The sequence below is a fragment of the Macaca fascicularis genome, chromosome 5 (genome assembly GCF_037993035.2).
Source record: "Macaca fascicularis isolate 582-1 chromosome 5, T2T-MFA8v1.1".
Taxonomy (NCBI): domain Eukaryota; kingdom Metazoa; phylum Chordata; class Mammalia; order Primates; family Cercopithecidae; genus Macaca; species Macaca fascicularis.
This window is the reverse complement of record NC_088379.1, coordinates 3,081,977-3,096,358: the sequence shown is the minus strand read 5'-3', so window position 1 is coordinate 3,096,358 and position 14,382 is coordinate 3,081,977. Positions and strand designations below refer to the sequence as shown.

Genomic DNA, 14,382 nt, shown 5'->3' with positions numbered 1-14,382 from the left:
GAATATTAGTAAGGTTGGAAGAGAGATGAGTTCTGGTTGCCAGGCTGTCATGGGTCCATTTGAGATTTGGGTGAATCTATGGAGAAAGGCAATGGGCTCTGCTAGGAGGGCTTCCACAGCAGGATTTGGCTACTCAGAAGCTGGGAGGGACAGTACAGGATTGGCAGAGTATTACTGAAATGAGGGACCAGGAAATACAAGATGGACAAAGTAGGGAGTGAACAATAGGCTAATGGATTGGGATGAAGAAGTGAATGTCCACAAGGGAAGGACTCATGTTGTCCACTGATAAAACCCCAGTTAGAACAGCACTTGGTCCAGAGAAAGCAGATACCCAGAATGAAGGAAAAGAGATCCTAATAACGTTGAAAAATAGTTAAAACTGGAGTAGCTGAAGAAATAAGTTTGAGAGATGGAAGGCTTTGGTCAGACTAAGAAAGAAAACATCATCATTCTTAGGTTTTTAAGCATAAAAATAATTTTAGAAACTGTGTATAATCTGGTAAACACTTAGTTGATTAGGTTAGCATGCAAGAAAGAAATTTTCAAGAACTGCTGTTCCTGTAACTTTTAACCCAAATTGGCTGATTCTCAGGTTATTAAGACTCTGTAGTCAGGAATCAGAAGAGGTATTTCCAAGACTTATTGAAGCTCAGCCTGCTTTCCTCTTCTCCTAAATGCAAAGAGGTGGTGCCAGACACAAAATATTTCATTTATCTTTCAGTTACTACCCCACTGAATACTCACTGTGATATGATTGTAGATAAGCTGAGACCACCCAAAGAGATCTGCTAGTCTATAAAACGCTGCCAATTTACACCGCAACAACTTCTCTCCTTTGTCATATGCAATCGAATCAGATCCTCTAAGATCGTTCACAGGAGTCACCATACCAAGACCTGAAATACAGAAAAACAAGACTCAGCCAGGTGCAGCGGTATAGCCTGTAGTCCTAGTTACTCAGGCTAAGGCAGGAAGATCACCTGAAGCCATGAGTTTGAGGCTGTAGTGCTTATGTTCGCAGCTGTGAATAGCCAAGGCAACAAAGCGAGACTTATCAAAAAGCCTCAAAGATTAACATTTCTTATCAAATGTAAATCAAATACTAATGGTTCTGAGATATTTATCTTCCACATTAGGCAATAAAGTCTTGACAACTTCAAAGACACTTTCATAATGACTGTTTTCCAATACTAACACAATTAAGTTAGAAGTCAATAACAAAAAGATAGCCAAATTTGTGGGGTGCAGTAAAGACTGCTTAAAAGGAAATCTACAGCATTAAACGTATACATTAGAGAAAAGTGTTTTTAAGGCTTTTTGATTAAAGCAAAAGTTGAATCTTTGAGAAGATTAAAAATAAAATACAAATAATAAAATAAGATAAACCTCCAGCCAGACTTAACGAAAGACAGGAGATAGAAATAACCAATATGGGCCGGGAGCGGTGGCTCATGCCTGTAATCCCAGCACTTTGGGAGGCCGAGGTGGATAGATCACAAGGTCAGGAGATCGAGACCATCCTGGCTAACACGGTGAAACACCGTCTCTACTAAAAATAAATACAAAAAATTGGCCAGGCGTGGTGGTGGGCACCTATACTCTCAGCTACTCGGGAGGCTGAGGCAGGAGAATGGCGTGAACTCGGGAGGCGGAGCTTGCAGTGAGCGAGATCATGCCACTGCACTCCAGCTTGGGAGACAGAGCGAGACTCCGTTTAAAAAAAAAAAAAAGAAATAAATAACCAATATGAAGAAGTGGAGAGAGGACATACTACCCATCCTACAGACATTAAAAAAATAATAAAGGGATTACACAAACAACTATACCAGCAAATTATTTAACTTAGATGAAACAGACAAATTCTTTCAAAGATAAAAGCTAACAAAGTTCACTCCAGAAGAAACAGATATCCTGAATAGCTATGAAGCAAAACTTACAGTTAAAAACATTTCCACAAAGAAAACTCTAGATCCAGACAACTTCACTGTCAATTCTGCAAAACATTTAAGGAAGGAATAATACCAATTCTACATAAACTCTTTCAGAACACCTTCCAACTTATTCTTTTTTTTTTTTTTTTTTTTTTTTTGAGACGGAGTCTCGCTCTGTGCCCAGGCTGGAGTGCAGTGGCACAATCTTGGCTCACTGCAAGCTCCACCTCCCAGGTTCACGCCATTCTCCTGCCTCAGCCTCCTGAGTAGCTGGGACTACAGGTGCCTGCCACCACGTCTGGCTAATTTTTGTATTTTTAGTAGAGACGGGGTTTCACCATAGCCAGGATGGTCTCGATCTCCTGACCTTGTGATCTGCCCACCTCAGCCTCCCAAAGTGCTGGGATTACAGCCACTGTGCCTGGCCACTTTCCAACTTATTCTATGAAGCCCAGTGTTACTTTGATAGCAAAACCACACAGAGACATTACAAGAAAAAACAGACCAATATCTCTTATGAATAGAGACTAAAAAGTTCTTCATGAAATTTTAGCAAATAATACAGTAATATTTAAAAAGCACACACCCACATCACAACCAACAGGCTTTATCTCAGGAATGCAAGGTTAGTTCAGCATTCAAAAACCAATAAACAATGGCCAGATGCTGTGGCTCACACCTGTTATCCCAGGACTTCGAGGGGCTGAGGCAGGAGGATCACCTAAGGCCAGGAGTCTGAGACCAGCCTGGGCAACAAAGCGAGAGAAAAAAAAGAAAGGAAAGAAAGGAAAGAAAAAAAGGAAGGAAGGAAGGGCCAGGCACAGTGGCTCACGCCTATAATCCAGCACCTTGGGAGTCTGAGACAGGCAGATCACGAGCTCAGGAGATCAAGACCATCCTGGCTAACACGGTGAGACCCCGTGTCTCTACTAAAATTACAAAAACATTAGCTGGGCGGGGTGGCGGGCGCCTGAAGTCCCAGCTACTCAGGAGGCTGAGGCAGCAGAATGGCATAAACCTGGGAGGCAGAGCTTGCACTGAGCCGAGATCACGCCACTGCACTCCAGTCTGGGCGACAGAGGGAGACTCCATCTCAAAAAAAAAAAAAAAAAAAAGGGAGGGAGGGAGGAAGGGAGGGAGGGAGGGAGGGAGGGAGGGAGGGAGGGAGGGAAGGAAGGAAGGAAGGAAGGAAGGAAGGAAAGAAGGAAGGGAGGGAAGGAAGAAGGAGAAAGAAAAAAGGGAGAGGAGAGAGGGAAGAGAAGGAAGAGAAAGAAAGGGAGGGTAGAAAAAAGGGAAAGAGGAGGGAGGGAGGAAGGGAGGGAGGAAGGAAGAAAGGGAGGGAGGGAAAGAGAGAAAGAGAAAGAGAAAGGAGGGAGGGAAGGAGGGATGGGAAGGGAGGGGAGAGGAGGGGAGGGGAGGAGAGAAAAGGAGAGGAGGAGAAAAATTGGCCAGGCACAGTGGCTCACACCTGTAATCCCAGCACTTTGAGAGGCCAAGGCGGGTGGATCTAGAGGTCAGGAGATCGAGACCATCCTGGCTAACACGGTGAAACCTCGTCACTACTAAAAATACAAAAAATTAGCCGGGCGTGGTGGCGGGTGCCTGTAGTCCCAGCTACTTGGGAGGCTGAGGAAGGAGAATGGCATGAACCCGGGAGGTGGAGCTTGCAGTGAGTCGAGATCGCGCCACTGCACTCCAGCCTGGGCGACAGAGCAAGACTCCATCTCAAAAAAAAAAAAGAAAAAAAGAAAAGAAAAGAGAAAAATTAACCAGGCGTGGAGGATCCCTTAAGCCCAGGAGTTCAAAGTTGGAGTGAGCTGTGATCGTGCCACTGTACTCCAGCATGGGTGAAAGAGCAAGACCTTATCTCTAAATAAATAAATAAATATACAAAACAAACAAAAAAAATACCAATAAACATAATTCACCATATCAAACTAAAGAAGAAAGACTAGGTGATCATTTTAACAGAGAGAAAAGCAGCATTTCACAAAATTCAATATCCATTTAGAAGGAAAGTTCTCAACAAATCCAGATAATAACTGCAATGATGTGAAACACACTGACTGTTTAAACCATAAATTCTAATGATACTAAAAAAAAACCTAATTGTTCATCACTGAAGTTTGATTGGAAACCAACTTATTATTTTGGAAAGGGATCCTGCCTTTCCTACACAAACTGTACCACCAGGTAACCGAAAGAACTGAAGGGAAGTTTCTCCTGACAGAATATTCTTGCTAATTAATACAGAAGAAATAGGCCACGTGTGGTGGCTCATGTCCATAATCCCAGCACTCAGGGAGACTGAGGCGAGTGGATCACTTGTGGCGATCAGGAGTTTGAGACCAGCCTGGTCAACATGGCGAAACCAGTCTCTGCTACAATACAAAAATTAGCCAGGAGTGGTGGTGCGCGCCTGTAATCTCAGCTACTTGGGAGGCTGAGGCAGGATAATAGCTTGAATCTGGGAGGTGGTGGTTTGCAGGGAGCTGAGATCGCACCACTGCACTCCAGCCTGGGAGACAGAGCAAGACGCCGTCTCAAAAACAACAACAAAATAAACAGAATCCACATGAAAACTTTACTGGTGGTGGCCATGTGATTTCAGGATGGAGGCTTCAGCTATGGATTAAATGTGATTCTTAATATTCTACAGACATTAATTACAATATATATCAGATCTGGTGAATGCTATTCAACTTCTAAGAATACCACAGAGGAGACAGGTAAAGAGCAAATGTCAGCAGATCTAACAGAAACCAGTACCTTATTTTGGGCACTCGGATTTGACTATCCAACCAGACCCATCCGAGACTAATCCTGTACAATACACGGTGGCTCAGATTAGTTGATGCTTTGTCATGTTAAACATTTACAAACTCGATCACTATGGCAAAGCTCCATTCTTGCACAGCTGACCATTCTTTGCTCACATTCACCCATCCAGTATTTTTCCTCTGGCTTTTCTTTTAGAATTTCTCTTTCTCACTAGCTGGGACGCAGCAGTGAAGAATGCCAGGTAAGAAATGCTGGCCAGGCAAAACCGACAAGCCACTCCACAAGCATTATTTCTGATTAGTTTATTTTAATCTACATAGGGGCTGGGAAGACACATAAAAAGTCATCTGCCTCGGAAATAACAGTCTCACTGGCTAAGAAAAGAGGAGTCTGCAACATTCAAGACGATTTCAGAATTCCAGCCTATGTTTTACGATGACTAACGAAAACACATTAATTTTCAAAATACTCAACTCTGTCATGTTACACAGTTATATGCCCATTTATTTCACATGAGCAATCTTCAGGAAATTTTACCTGAAAACTACAGAACATATATCAAAAATCAGGAACTACTCACTCATGTTTAAGGCAGCCATCCCTCCTTGCGGAGCTGCTGGGTAGACATTTGGTACATTCGTGGTCATAAAATCTGCAATCTGCTGTAATGCCAATAGGCCTGTGGGGTTCTTCCCCTTCTTAAATTGCTCCTGTATCATTGATTCCAATTCTTCACAGAAAGCCTAGTAAAAAATATTAAAACACTGAGACACCATTTATTTTCTGTTCCTTGGGCAGAGGGTCAGGAGTAGCTATCACATAGACCAATTTTTTGTTTTCATCCAGTGCTGGAAAGGCAAACGGATATTCTCACACATCACTGCTGGGAATATAAACTGGTACATTCTTTTTTTTTTTTTTTTTTTTTTTTGAGACGGAGTCTCGCTCTGTCGCCCAGACTGGAGTGCAGTGGCGGGATCTCGGCTCACTGCAAGCTCTGCCTCCCGGGTTCACGCCATTCTCCTGCCTCAGCCTCCGGAGTAGCTGGGACTACAGGCACCCGCCACCACGCCCGGCTAATTTCTTTTTGTATTTTTAGTAGAGACGGGGTTTCACCGTGTTAGCCAGGATGGTCTCGATCTCCTGACCTCGTGATCCGCCCGCCTCGGCCTCCCAAAGTGCTGGGATTACAGGCTTGAGCCACCGCGCCCGGCCTGGTACATTCTTTTCTAGAAAGAATTTAATACAATAAAAGCTTAAAACTCTGAACAGGAATTCTACTCTTAGGAATCTATTTTAAGGAAACATTCAAGGAAATGCTCAAAGACTGATTCATTTGGATGTTCATTCCAGCATTATTGATAAAAGGGAAAAATATCCTACATTTCAATCAACAGAGGACTGATAAAATACACTGGGAATGCTATGCATGCATTCAACATGGAAAGCTAAAAAAACTTAAACGGCATAAAATTGCTCTTGATATATGTTTGAGTGACAATGTTATCAAGCAGTATAACCACTCCATATTACAGCAAATACATACCTAAAGATAGAAAAAGATTAAAAGTAAATACATTGGCTGGGCGCAGTGGCTCATGCCTGGAATCCCAGCACTTTAGGAGGCGAAGGCAGGTAGATCACCTGAGGTTAGGAGTTCAAGACCAGCCTGGACAACATGGTGAAACCCCATCTCTACTAAAAATACAAAAAATTAGCCAGGTGTGGTGGTGGGCACCTGTAATCCCAGCTACTTGGGAAGCTGAGAAGAGAGAATTGCTTGAACCCAGGAGGCAGAGGTTGCAGTGAGCTGAGATTGCGCCACTGCACTCCAGTCTAGGCGACAGAGCAACACTTTGTCTCAAAAAAAAAAAAAAAAAAAGTAAATACATCAAAATGTTCATTGTATTCCTTTTAGTCATAGAATTATTAGTAATTTTTCATATTCTACTTTATCCTTTGCAGTACTTTCTTCAAAATACTTTTCAAATTAGTTTTAAATGTGGAAAAAAAACCTAAACATCCATCCTTTATCAAATAATACTAAATCAGGCAAAAAGAAAAAAAAGTGCAATTGGATTGATGGTGATTTTAATAGAAAATCACTATTATAACAATACAGATGATTTATATTCCCTACCTGCACTAAAATAATTTTTTCACATACCCTGTAAAGAAATAAATATCGGCCAGGCGCAGTGGCTCACGCCTGCCTGTAATCCCAGCACTTTGGGAGGCTGAGGCAGGCGGATAACAAGGTCAGGACATCCAGACCATCCTGGCTAACACGGTGAAACCCTATCTCTATAAAAAATACAAAAAATTAGCTGGGCATGGTGGCGGGCGCCTATAGTCCCAGCTACTTGGGAGGCTGGGGCAGGAGAATGGCGTGAACCCAGAAGGCGGAGCTTGCAGTGAGCCGAGATCAGGCCATGGCACTCCAGCCTGAGGGACAGAGTGAGACTTCAGTCTCAAAAAAAAAAAAAAAAAAAAAGAGGCCGGGCGCGGTGGCTCACACCTGTAATCCCAGTACTTTGGGAGGCCGAGGCAAGTGGATCACGAGGTAAGGAGATCGAGACCATCCCGGCTAACACGGTGAAACTCTGTCTCTACTAAAAATACAAAAAATTAGCCAGGCATGGTGGCCTGTAGTCCCAGATACTCGGCAGGCTGAGGCAGGAGAATGGCGTGAACCCGAGAGGTGGAGCTTGCAGTGAGCCGAGATCGTGCCACTGCACTCCAGCCTGGGCGACAGAGCGAGACTCCATCTCAAAAAAAAAAAAAAAAAAAAAAAAATCTTGTCAAACAATTATAAATGATATCCAATATGAACATGTAAATTCACTGGATGTTAATCCACATCAAATTTACTTCTGGTTTGTCACTGCTTGAGCTGAAAACATATTGCAGGAAATTGCCAAGAGACAATCTAAGAGTACCTATCACTTGGGGGAAGCACACAACAAATCCATGTACTGCTGTTAATTAAGGGTACAACAGAATGTGTCAAGAGCCCTCTGAGGACCCCCTATTTACCAAACCATGACAAGTAATGTCACAGATCATATTTTGTAGTCATCCATGAGGAAGGGAAAAGCTGAGAGGTACTCTGACTACAAGCAAAAAATAAAGAAAAAAAGCAAAACATGGTGATTATTTAGCCATCTTTGTTATCAAAGCACAATGCAATGAGAAAGAAAGAGAGATAAAGGGAGATATGTGCAAATAAAGATAGGCCAGGCACAGCGGCTTCCACCTGTAATCCCAGTACTTTGGGAGGCCAAGGGAGGCAGATCACCTGAGGTCAGGAGTTTGAGGCCAGCCTGGCCAACATGGTGAAACCTCGTCTCTACTAAAAATACAAAAAGCCAGGCATGAAAGCTCGTGCCTGTAATCATAGCTACTGGGGAGGCTGAGGCAGGAGAATCGTTTGAATTCTGGAGGTGGATGCTGCAGTGAGCCAAGACCATGCCACTGTACTCCAGCCTGGGTGACAGAGTGAGACTCCATCTCAAAAAAAAGAGAGAGAGTAAGAGATACAGATGGCATCTCCTGAACATCACTGACAGTGCTGGTCACAGGGAAAGCAAAAGCTAAAGCTCCTTGCCTTCAGGAGCCCTCAGTCTGAAAATTCAAAGGATCTATTTCAATGGTTTTCAAATCCACATACAGATCTAGGGAAAGTTCAATTCGACACACACTACTAAGTACCAGGGTGCTGTTTTAGGCGCTAAGGATATACATACTGATAAATAATATGGTCCTTGTCATCCAGAAACTTAAAGCTTGGTAAGGAAGACACAAAAAGAGAAAACCACAGTATGGGAGCCCTATGCATAAACAGCATTTCAGATGACCTGTACGTGCAGAAAGGACACGTGGCACAGAGCTGAGCTTAGTCCTGAGTGAGGGCCTAGAGCCACCAATCTGGATCTTAACATCTGGCTCCAGCCAGCTGTCACTAGCCTAAGGACCTTGTGTGTGCCACTTTGATCGTAACTCTTGCTGGTTCAACATCCATACTCTCAGCTTGGGACCCTCCCTACCTCTCCGCTTTTAGACCTCCTCTCCTCCAAAGATCCTGGCATCCAACCCACCTCAGGCTCCCACAATCCATGGTCAGCACTACACCTGCTCATTCCTAGTAACCATGCCCCCTCTTCAACCCCAAAGCCAAGTATGCGCCCTGAAACCACCCCTCCTAGCATCCAGCTCACACTTTCTTCCATCCATTCATCACCCTAACACCTTCTCACCTTTGATCACTTCCCCGTTCTGAACTCCCTCACTGGCTTAGATCCATTGTAATGACTACATTGTAATCACTTTCCTGCTAACACCTCCAAATCTACCAAACCATCTGGCAAAACCTCAAGCCCCAGGCTGGAGTTCAGTGATGTGATCATAGTTCACTGCAGCTGCAAACTCCTAGACTCAAGTGATCCTCCTATCTCAGCCTCCCAAAGCACTGGGACTACAGGTATGAGCCACCGCGCCCAGCCTTGATGGTTACTGTGTTCTAAACCATCTGTGGGCAAGAACTTGACTCTCTTATCTCTGCATCCCCAGTGCCTAGAACAACGCCTGGCACACACTAGGTGCTATCACTTTCTCAACTATCCCAAGTCATTTTTACTTAGCTTCTTGCTGTTTTTATGTAAGACAACTGCTCAAGCCAAAAGTCCAGGTGCTATCCTAATTCTTTTTTTCCCTTTCACTTCTTCCATCCCATCCATCAGCAAGTCCTATTGACACTACCTTCAAAATGAAAGCCATACAAATCTACCTCTTCCTCCCTCTACTATGCCATCTTGGCCCAAGCTGCCATGATCTCTCATTTGGTAGACAGCTTTTTCTCTTGCCCCAGCCAATTTTTTCTCTAAACCAAACCCAGATTAATTTTCTTTAAAATTCTATTTGTCCTTTCCCTGTCTGCAGCCCTCCAATGACTGCCACACACAGAATGCAATGGAAACTCTCAATCTCAGCAAACACGGCCTTCCAGGATCTGCTCCCTCCTCTCTCTCCAACTTCACTGCACCTCACTCTGCCACTCCCAGGCTGAACCACATTGTCTGCCTTCTGCCTCTGTGGGCTCATCAAGCCCATCCCTATCCTAGGAATTTCATGTTAGCTGGTTCCTCAGCCGGGAACATTTCTCCTTTTTTTTTTTGGAGACAGGGTCTCACTCTGTCACCCAGGCTGGAGTGCACTGGCACGATCACAACTCACTGCAGCCTCAGCTTGAGTGATCCTCCCACCTCAGCCTCTTGAGCAGCTAGGACTGCAGGGGCACGCCACCACGCCCAGCTAATTTTTATATTTTTTGTAGAGATGGTGTTTCACCAGGCTGGTCTCAAACTCCTGGGCTCAAGTGATCTACCGCCTTGGCCTCCCAAAGTGCTGGGATTACAGGCGTGGGCCACCGTGCCCAGCCAAGCACCCACACCCGGCCCCCTGATTCTTGAAAGACTGGCTCCTTCCTGTCATTGAGTTCAGATTAAACCTTCCCACCTGAGAACAGCCTTTCTGACCACAGTCACACTTAATCTAATCATCCTACTACTGTCTGCATTGCCCTTCTGCTTGTTCTTTATTGTTTATTTCCTTCAACTAGAACGTAAAGTCCAAGACTTATCTGGGTAGCTACACAAGCAACATTTATGTCAAAATTCACCAAGCCATATACTTAAGATTTGTGTGCTTTATGTAAGTTATACCTCAGTAACAACTACTAAACCAAATCTACTAAAGGCCTTGCGTGTCTAGTTTACCGCTAAATCCCCAGTTCCTTAAACAGCACATAAGAGACATCAACAACTTTTTTTTTTAAGAAAATCAGGCCGGGCGCAGTGGCTCACGCCTGTAATCCCAGCACTTTGGGAGGCCGAGGTGCGTGGATCACGAGGTCAGGAGATCGAGACCATCCTGGCTAACACGGTGAAACCCCGCCTCTACTAAAAATACAAAAAATTAGCCAGGCGTGGTGGCGGGCACCTGTAGTCCCAGCTACTCGGGAGGCTGAGGCAGGAGAATGGCTGGAATCCAGAAGGCGGAGCTTGCAGTGAGCCCAGATCGCGCCACTGCACTCCAGCCTGAGAGAGAGAGCGAGACTCCGTCTCAAAAAAAAAAAAAAAAGAAAATCAATAAATTTCTGCCAAATGACACTCCCCTGATACGAAGGGGCATAGTGAGAACAAATCAGAAGAAGGGACAAAAAACGATGAAGCATACACAAAGCCAGCAGCATCAACATGAGAAAACTATGCAGATACAACTACTTGACTGAAAGGTGCAATCTGGAAAACACTCAGCTGGGCATGACTATGACTCAAAATGCTGACTCTAACTAAAGGTATCAATCAATAAGCAGGTACTGTTAAGGCCTACTATATACCCAGGACTGAGCTAGGGTTTTTTTGGTTTCTTTTTGAGACAGTCTCACTCTGTCGCCCAGGCTGGAGTGCAGTGGCACAATCTCTGCTCACTGCAACTTCCACCTCCCGGGTTCAAGCGATTCTCCTGCCTCAGCCGCCTGAGTAGCTGGGATTACAGGCATGTGCCACCACACCAGGCTAATTTTTGTATTTTTATTTATTTATTTATTTATTTATTTATTGAGACGGAGTCTCACTCAGTCGCCTAGGCTGGAGTGCAGTGGCAATCTCTGCTCACTGCAACCTCCGCCTCCCGGGTTCAAGCGATTCTCCTGCCTCAGCCTCCCGAGTCGCTGGGACTACAGGCATCCGCCACCACGCCTGGCTAATTTTTTTTTTTTGCATTTTTAGTAGACACAGGGTTTCACCGTGTTAGCCAGGATGGTCTCAATCTCCTGACCTCGTGATCCACCTGTCTTGGCCTCCCAACGTGCTGGGATTACAGGCATGAGCCACCGCGCCTGGTCAATTTTCGTATTTTTAATGGAGACAGGGTTTCACCATGATGGCCAGCCTGGTCTCGAACTCCTGACCTCAAGTGATCCACCCACCTCGGCCTCCCAAAGTGCTGGGATTACAAGCGTGAGCCAACGCACCCAGCCTAAGCTAGGTATTTTTTAAATTGTAATTTAAAAATGGCCCCAATATATAAAGACCCTCTGGAAAAGTCGCAAGAGTAAAAAGGAGAAATTAACACTTCCTATCCTTTACGACACTGAAGATTTTTCATTTATGTTGTCTGATAACATGAACTAAACTGAATTCTTTCAACAACCATATACATATACTCAAGGCACTGATTTCCTGTGATAAGATCAATGAACTATGCCACTTATACAAGAGGGCATAAGACCTGAAGTATGAGAAAAGGAAAGATGACGTTTGGTCAGAGAAAAGACTTCTCTTCTTACAGGGCTTTGCAGAATCATGGACACCCTCTTCTTCTGCTCCATCATGTTGAAGTCTTGGCGAAGGTCTGGCGCCATGTTCCTCTCCCTCAAGTACTCTGGGTTGTTCTCATCCACCCGGTCGAAGTACCTCTCCTTGTGAGGGGCTGTGGTCGGGGGTGGTGAGGTCACCACCGCAGCACGAGAATCACCATTCATTGTACAATCTTTCTAGGTTCCTACAGAATCAAAATAAAAGAAATTATTGTTTTCAAATCAATGTCTAACAGTGTTTCATGATGAGCACATGAGCTTGGTAAACACAATCTTCAACAGGAGGATGCAATGACCAAGTGACAGTGGAAACCGTGACCTGTGAGGCTTCTTTGTGGCCTCAGAGGCACATGGCTGATCAACCACCTCCCACTAACCAATGGTGTGTTTTGTCCTAGCCATTGTTCCAAAGAAGAGAACAAGAGAACAATCTAACAAAGCAATTAAGTCCTCTGAAAAACCCAAAAAGAACTAAACAGTAAACTTTTGACCACGTAATTCTTTACAGACATGATTTGTCCCATACAGACAAGATCTGCAGTTTATTCCAAAAGAATTCGATTTCTGATTTTTTTTCCCCATAAGGTACCAGCAGTGCTTTTGCAAAGGATCCCCCAAACAGATCAACAGAAGAGAAGCCGCTCACACACAACTCACATAATGGTAAATGTTCCTCCCTAACAGCTCCTTTCTGGTTAAAAGAATAATGGCAGGTACTGGCAATGTCAAGATGCTCAGTTTGTTAATAACCTAACATGCCAAGATGGCTCAAATTTACAATTATGTGAATATGGCTACTGACATTACATTCTTTTCTCGGGGACAGGGGAACAGGGTCTTGTTCTGCCACCAAGGCTGGAGGGCAGTGGCCCAGTCACAGCTCATTGCAACCTCAACCTCCCAGGCTCAAGTGATCCTTCCACCTCACCCTCCCAAGCAGCTGGGACTACCAGCGTGCACTGCCATGCCTGGCTAATTAAAAAAAAAAAATTTGTAGAGATGGGGGTATCCCTGAGTTGCACAAACTGGTCTCAAACTCCTGGCCTCAAGCAATCCTCTCACCTTGGCCTTCCAAAGTGCTGGGATTACAGACATGAGCCACCACGCCCTGTTAGCTTTCAAATGTGCATATGAACCACCTGGGAATTAAATTAGCACACAAATTAAGATTCATTAGGTCTGGAGTGGGGCCTGAAATTCTGCATGGCTCATCAATTCCCAAGTGATACCAATGCTGCTGAACTTGAACCACACTTTGGACAGCAAGCCTATAGAGTAGAGCTTGTTATGCAAAAAAGATATTTTTATTGTGGAACCAACAACCAAAGAATCAGCTGAAGAAATTAGCTTTTTTTTAAAAAAAAAAAAAAAGATCAATTTGATATTTCTGTTCTAAATGTGAAAGATAAAAATATCATGCTTAAAGTGGCAGTATTTCTTTTTGTCTTTTTTTAAATTTATTATTTTTTTGAGACAGTCTCACTCTGTTGCTCAGGCTGGAATGCAATGGCATGATCTCGGCTCACTGCAACCTCTGCCTCCCAGGTTCAAGTGATTCTCTCCTGCCTTAGCCTCCCGAGTAGCTATGATTACAGGCGTGTGCCACCACACCTGGGTAAATTTTTGTATTTTTAGTAGAGACGGAGTTTCACCATGTTGGCCAGGCTGGTCTCAAACTCCTGACCTCAGGTGATCCGCCCGCCTAGGCCTTCCAAAGTGCTGGGATTACAGGCATGAGCCACCACGCCCAACCACTACTTCAAGAACTTAAAGGCAAAACATGAAAACAACTGGGAACTAAACATCAAAACAAAATAAATGAACTAATGACCTCAGTGGAATCTTTTTTCTCTTTGTTTTTGAGACAGAGCCTCATTCTGCCACCCAGGCTGGAATGCAGTGGTGCAATCATAGCTCACTACAGCCTGGAACTTCTGGGCTCAAGTGATCCTACTGCCTCAGCCTCCTGAATAGCTGAGACTACAGGCCCACATCACCACACCTGGCTACTTTTTTTTAGTTCTTTGGTAGAGATGAGGCTGGTCTCAAACTCCTGGGCTCAAATGATCCTCCTGCCTCGGACTTCCACAGTGCTGGGATTACAGGCATGAGCCCAGCCTAAGTGGAATCTCTGAAACTTACTCTTCTCTATTTATATCCTTTAAATTGTTTAATTTAATCTGGCTACTCACTCCATTTATTGTAAACCTTCCGAAAGAATGACCAAAGAACAAAACAATAAGTTATCTGGTAATATTTCATTAGATGTAATTGAAGCTGAACATTCTG

At 44.2% G+C, this 14,382-nt stretch overlaps 1 protein-coding gene across 30 annotated transcripts in view; it reads right to left on the bottom strand.

Moving 5' to 3' along the window:
* The window catches only part of ADD1 (adducin 1), a 96,495-nt gene that overhangs the window by 46,467 nt on the left and 35,646 nt on the right, over positions 1 to 14,382 (bottom strand). For all 30 annotated transcript variants that reach the window (XM_065544693.2, XM_074039259.1, XM_074039262.1 and 27 more), the window contains exons 2-4: positions 12,064 to 12,278; positions 5,296 to 5,458; positions 748 to 899 (exon numbers count right to left, since the gene is read on the bottom strand). In XM_065544693.2, the coding sequence (XP_065400765.1) occupies positions 748 to 899; positions 5,296 to 5,458; positions 12,064 to 12,258 (510 nt within the window). In that variant the 5' untranslated portion in view covers positions 12,259 to 12,278. The remainder of the gene's footprint in view (positions 1 to 747; positions 900 to 5,295; positions 5,459 to 12,063; positions 12,279 to 14,382) is intronic.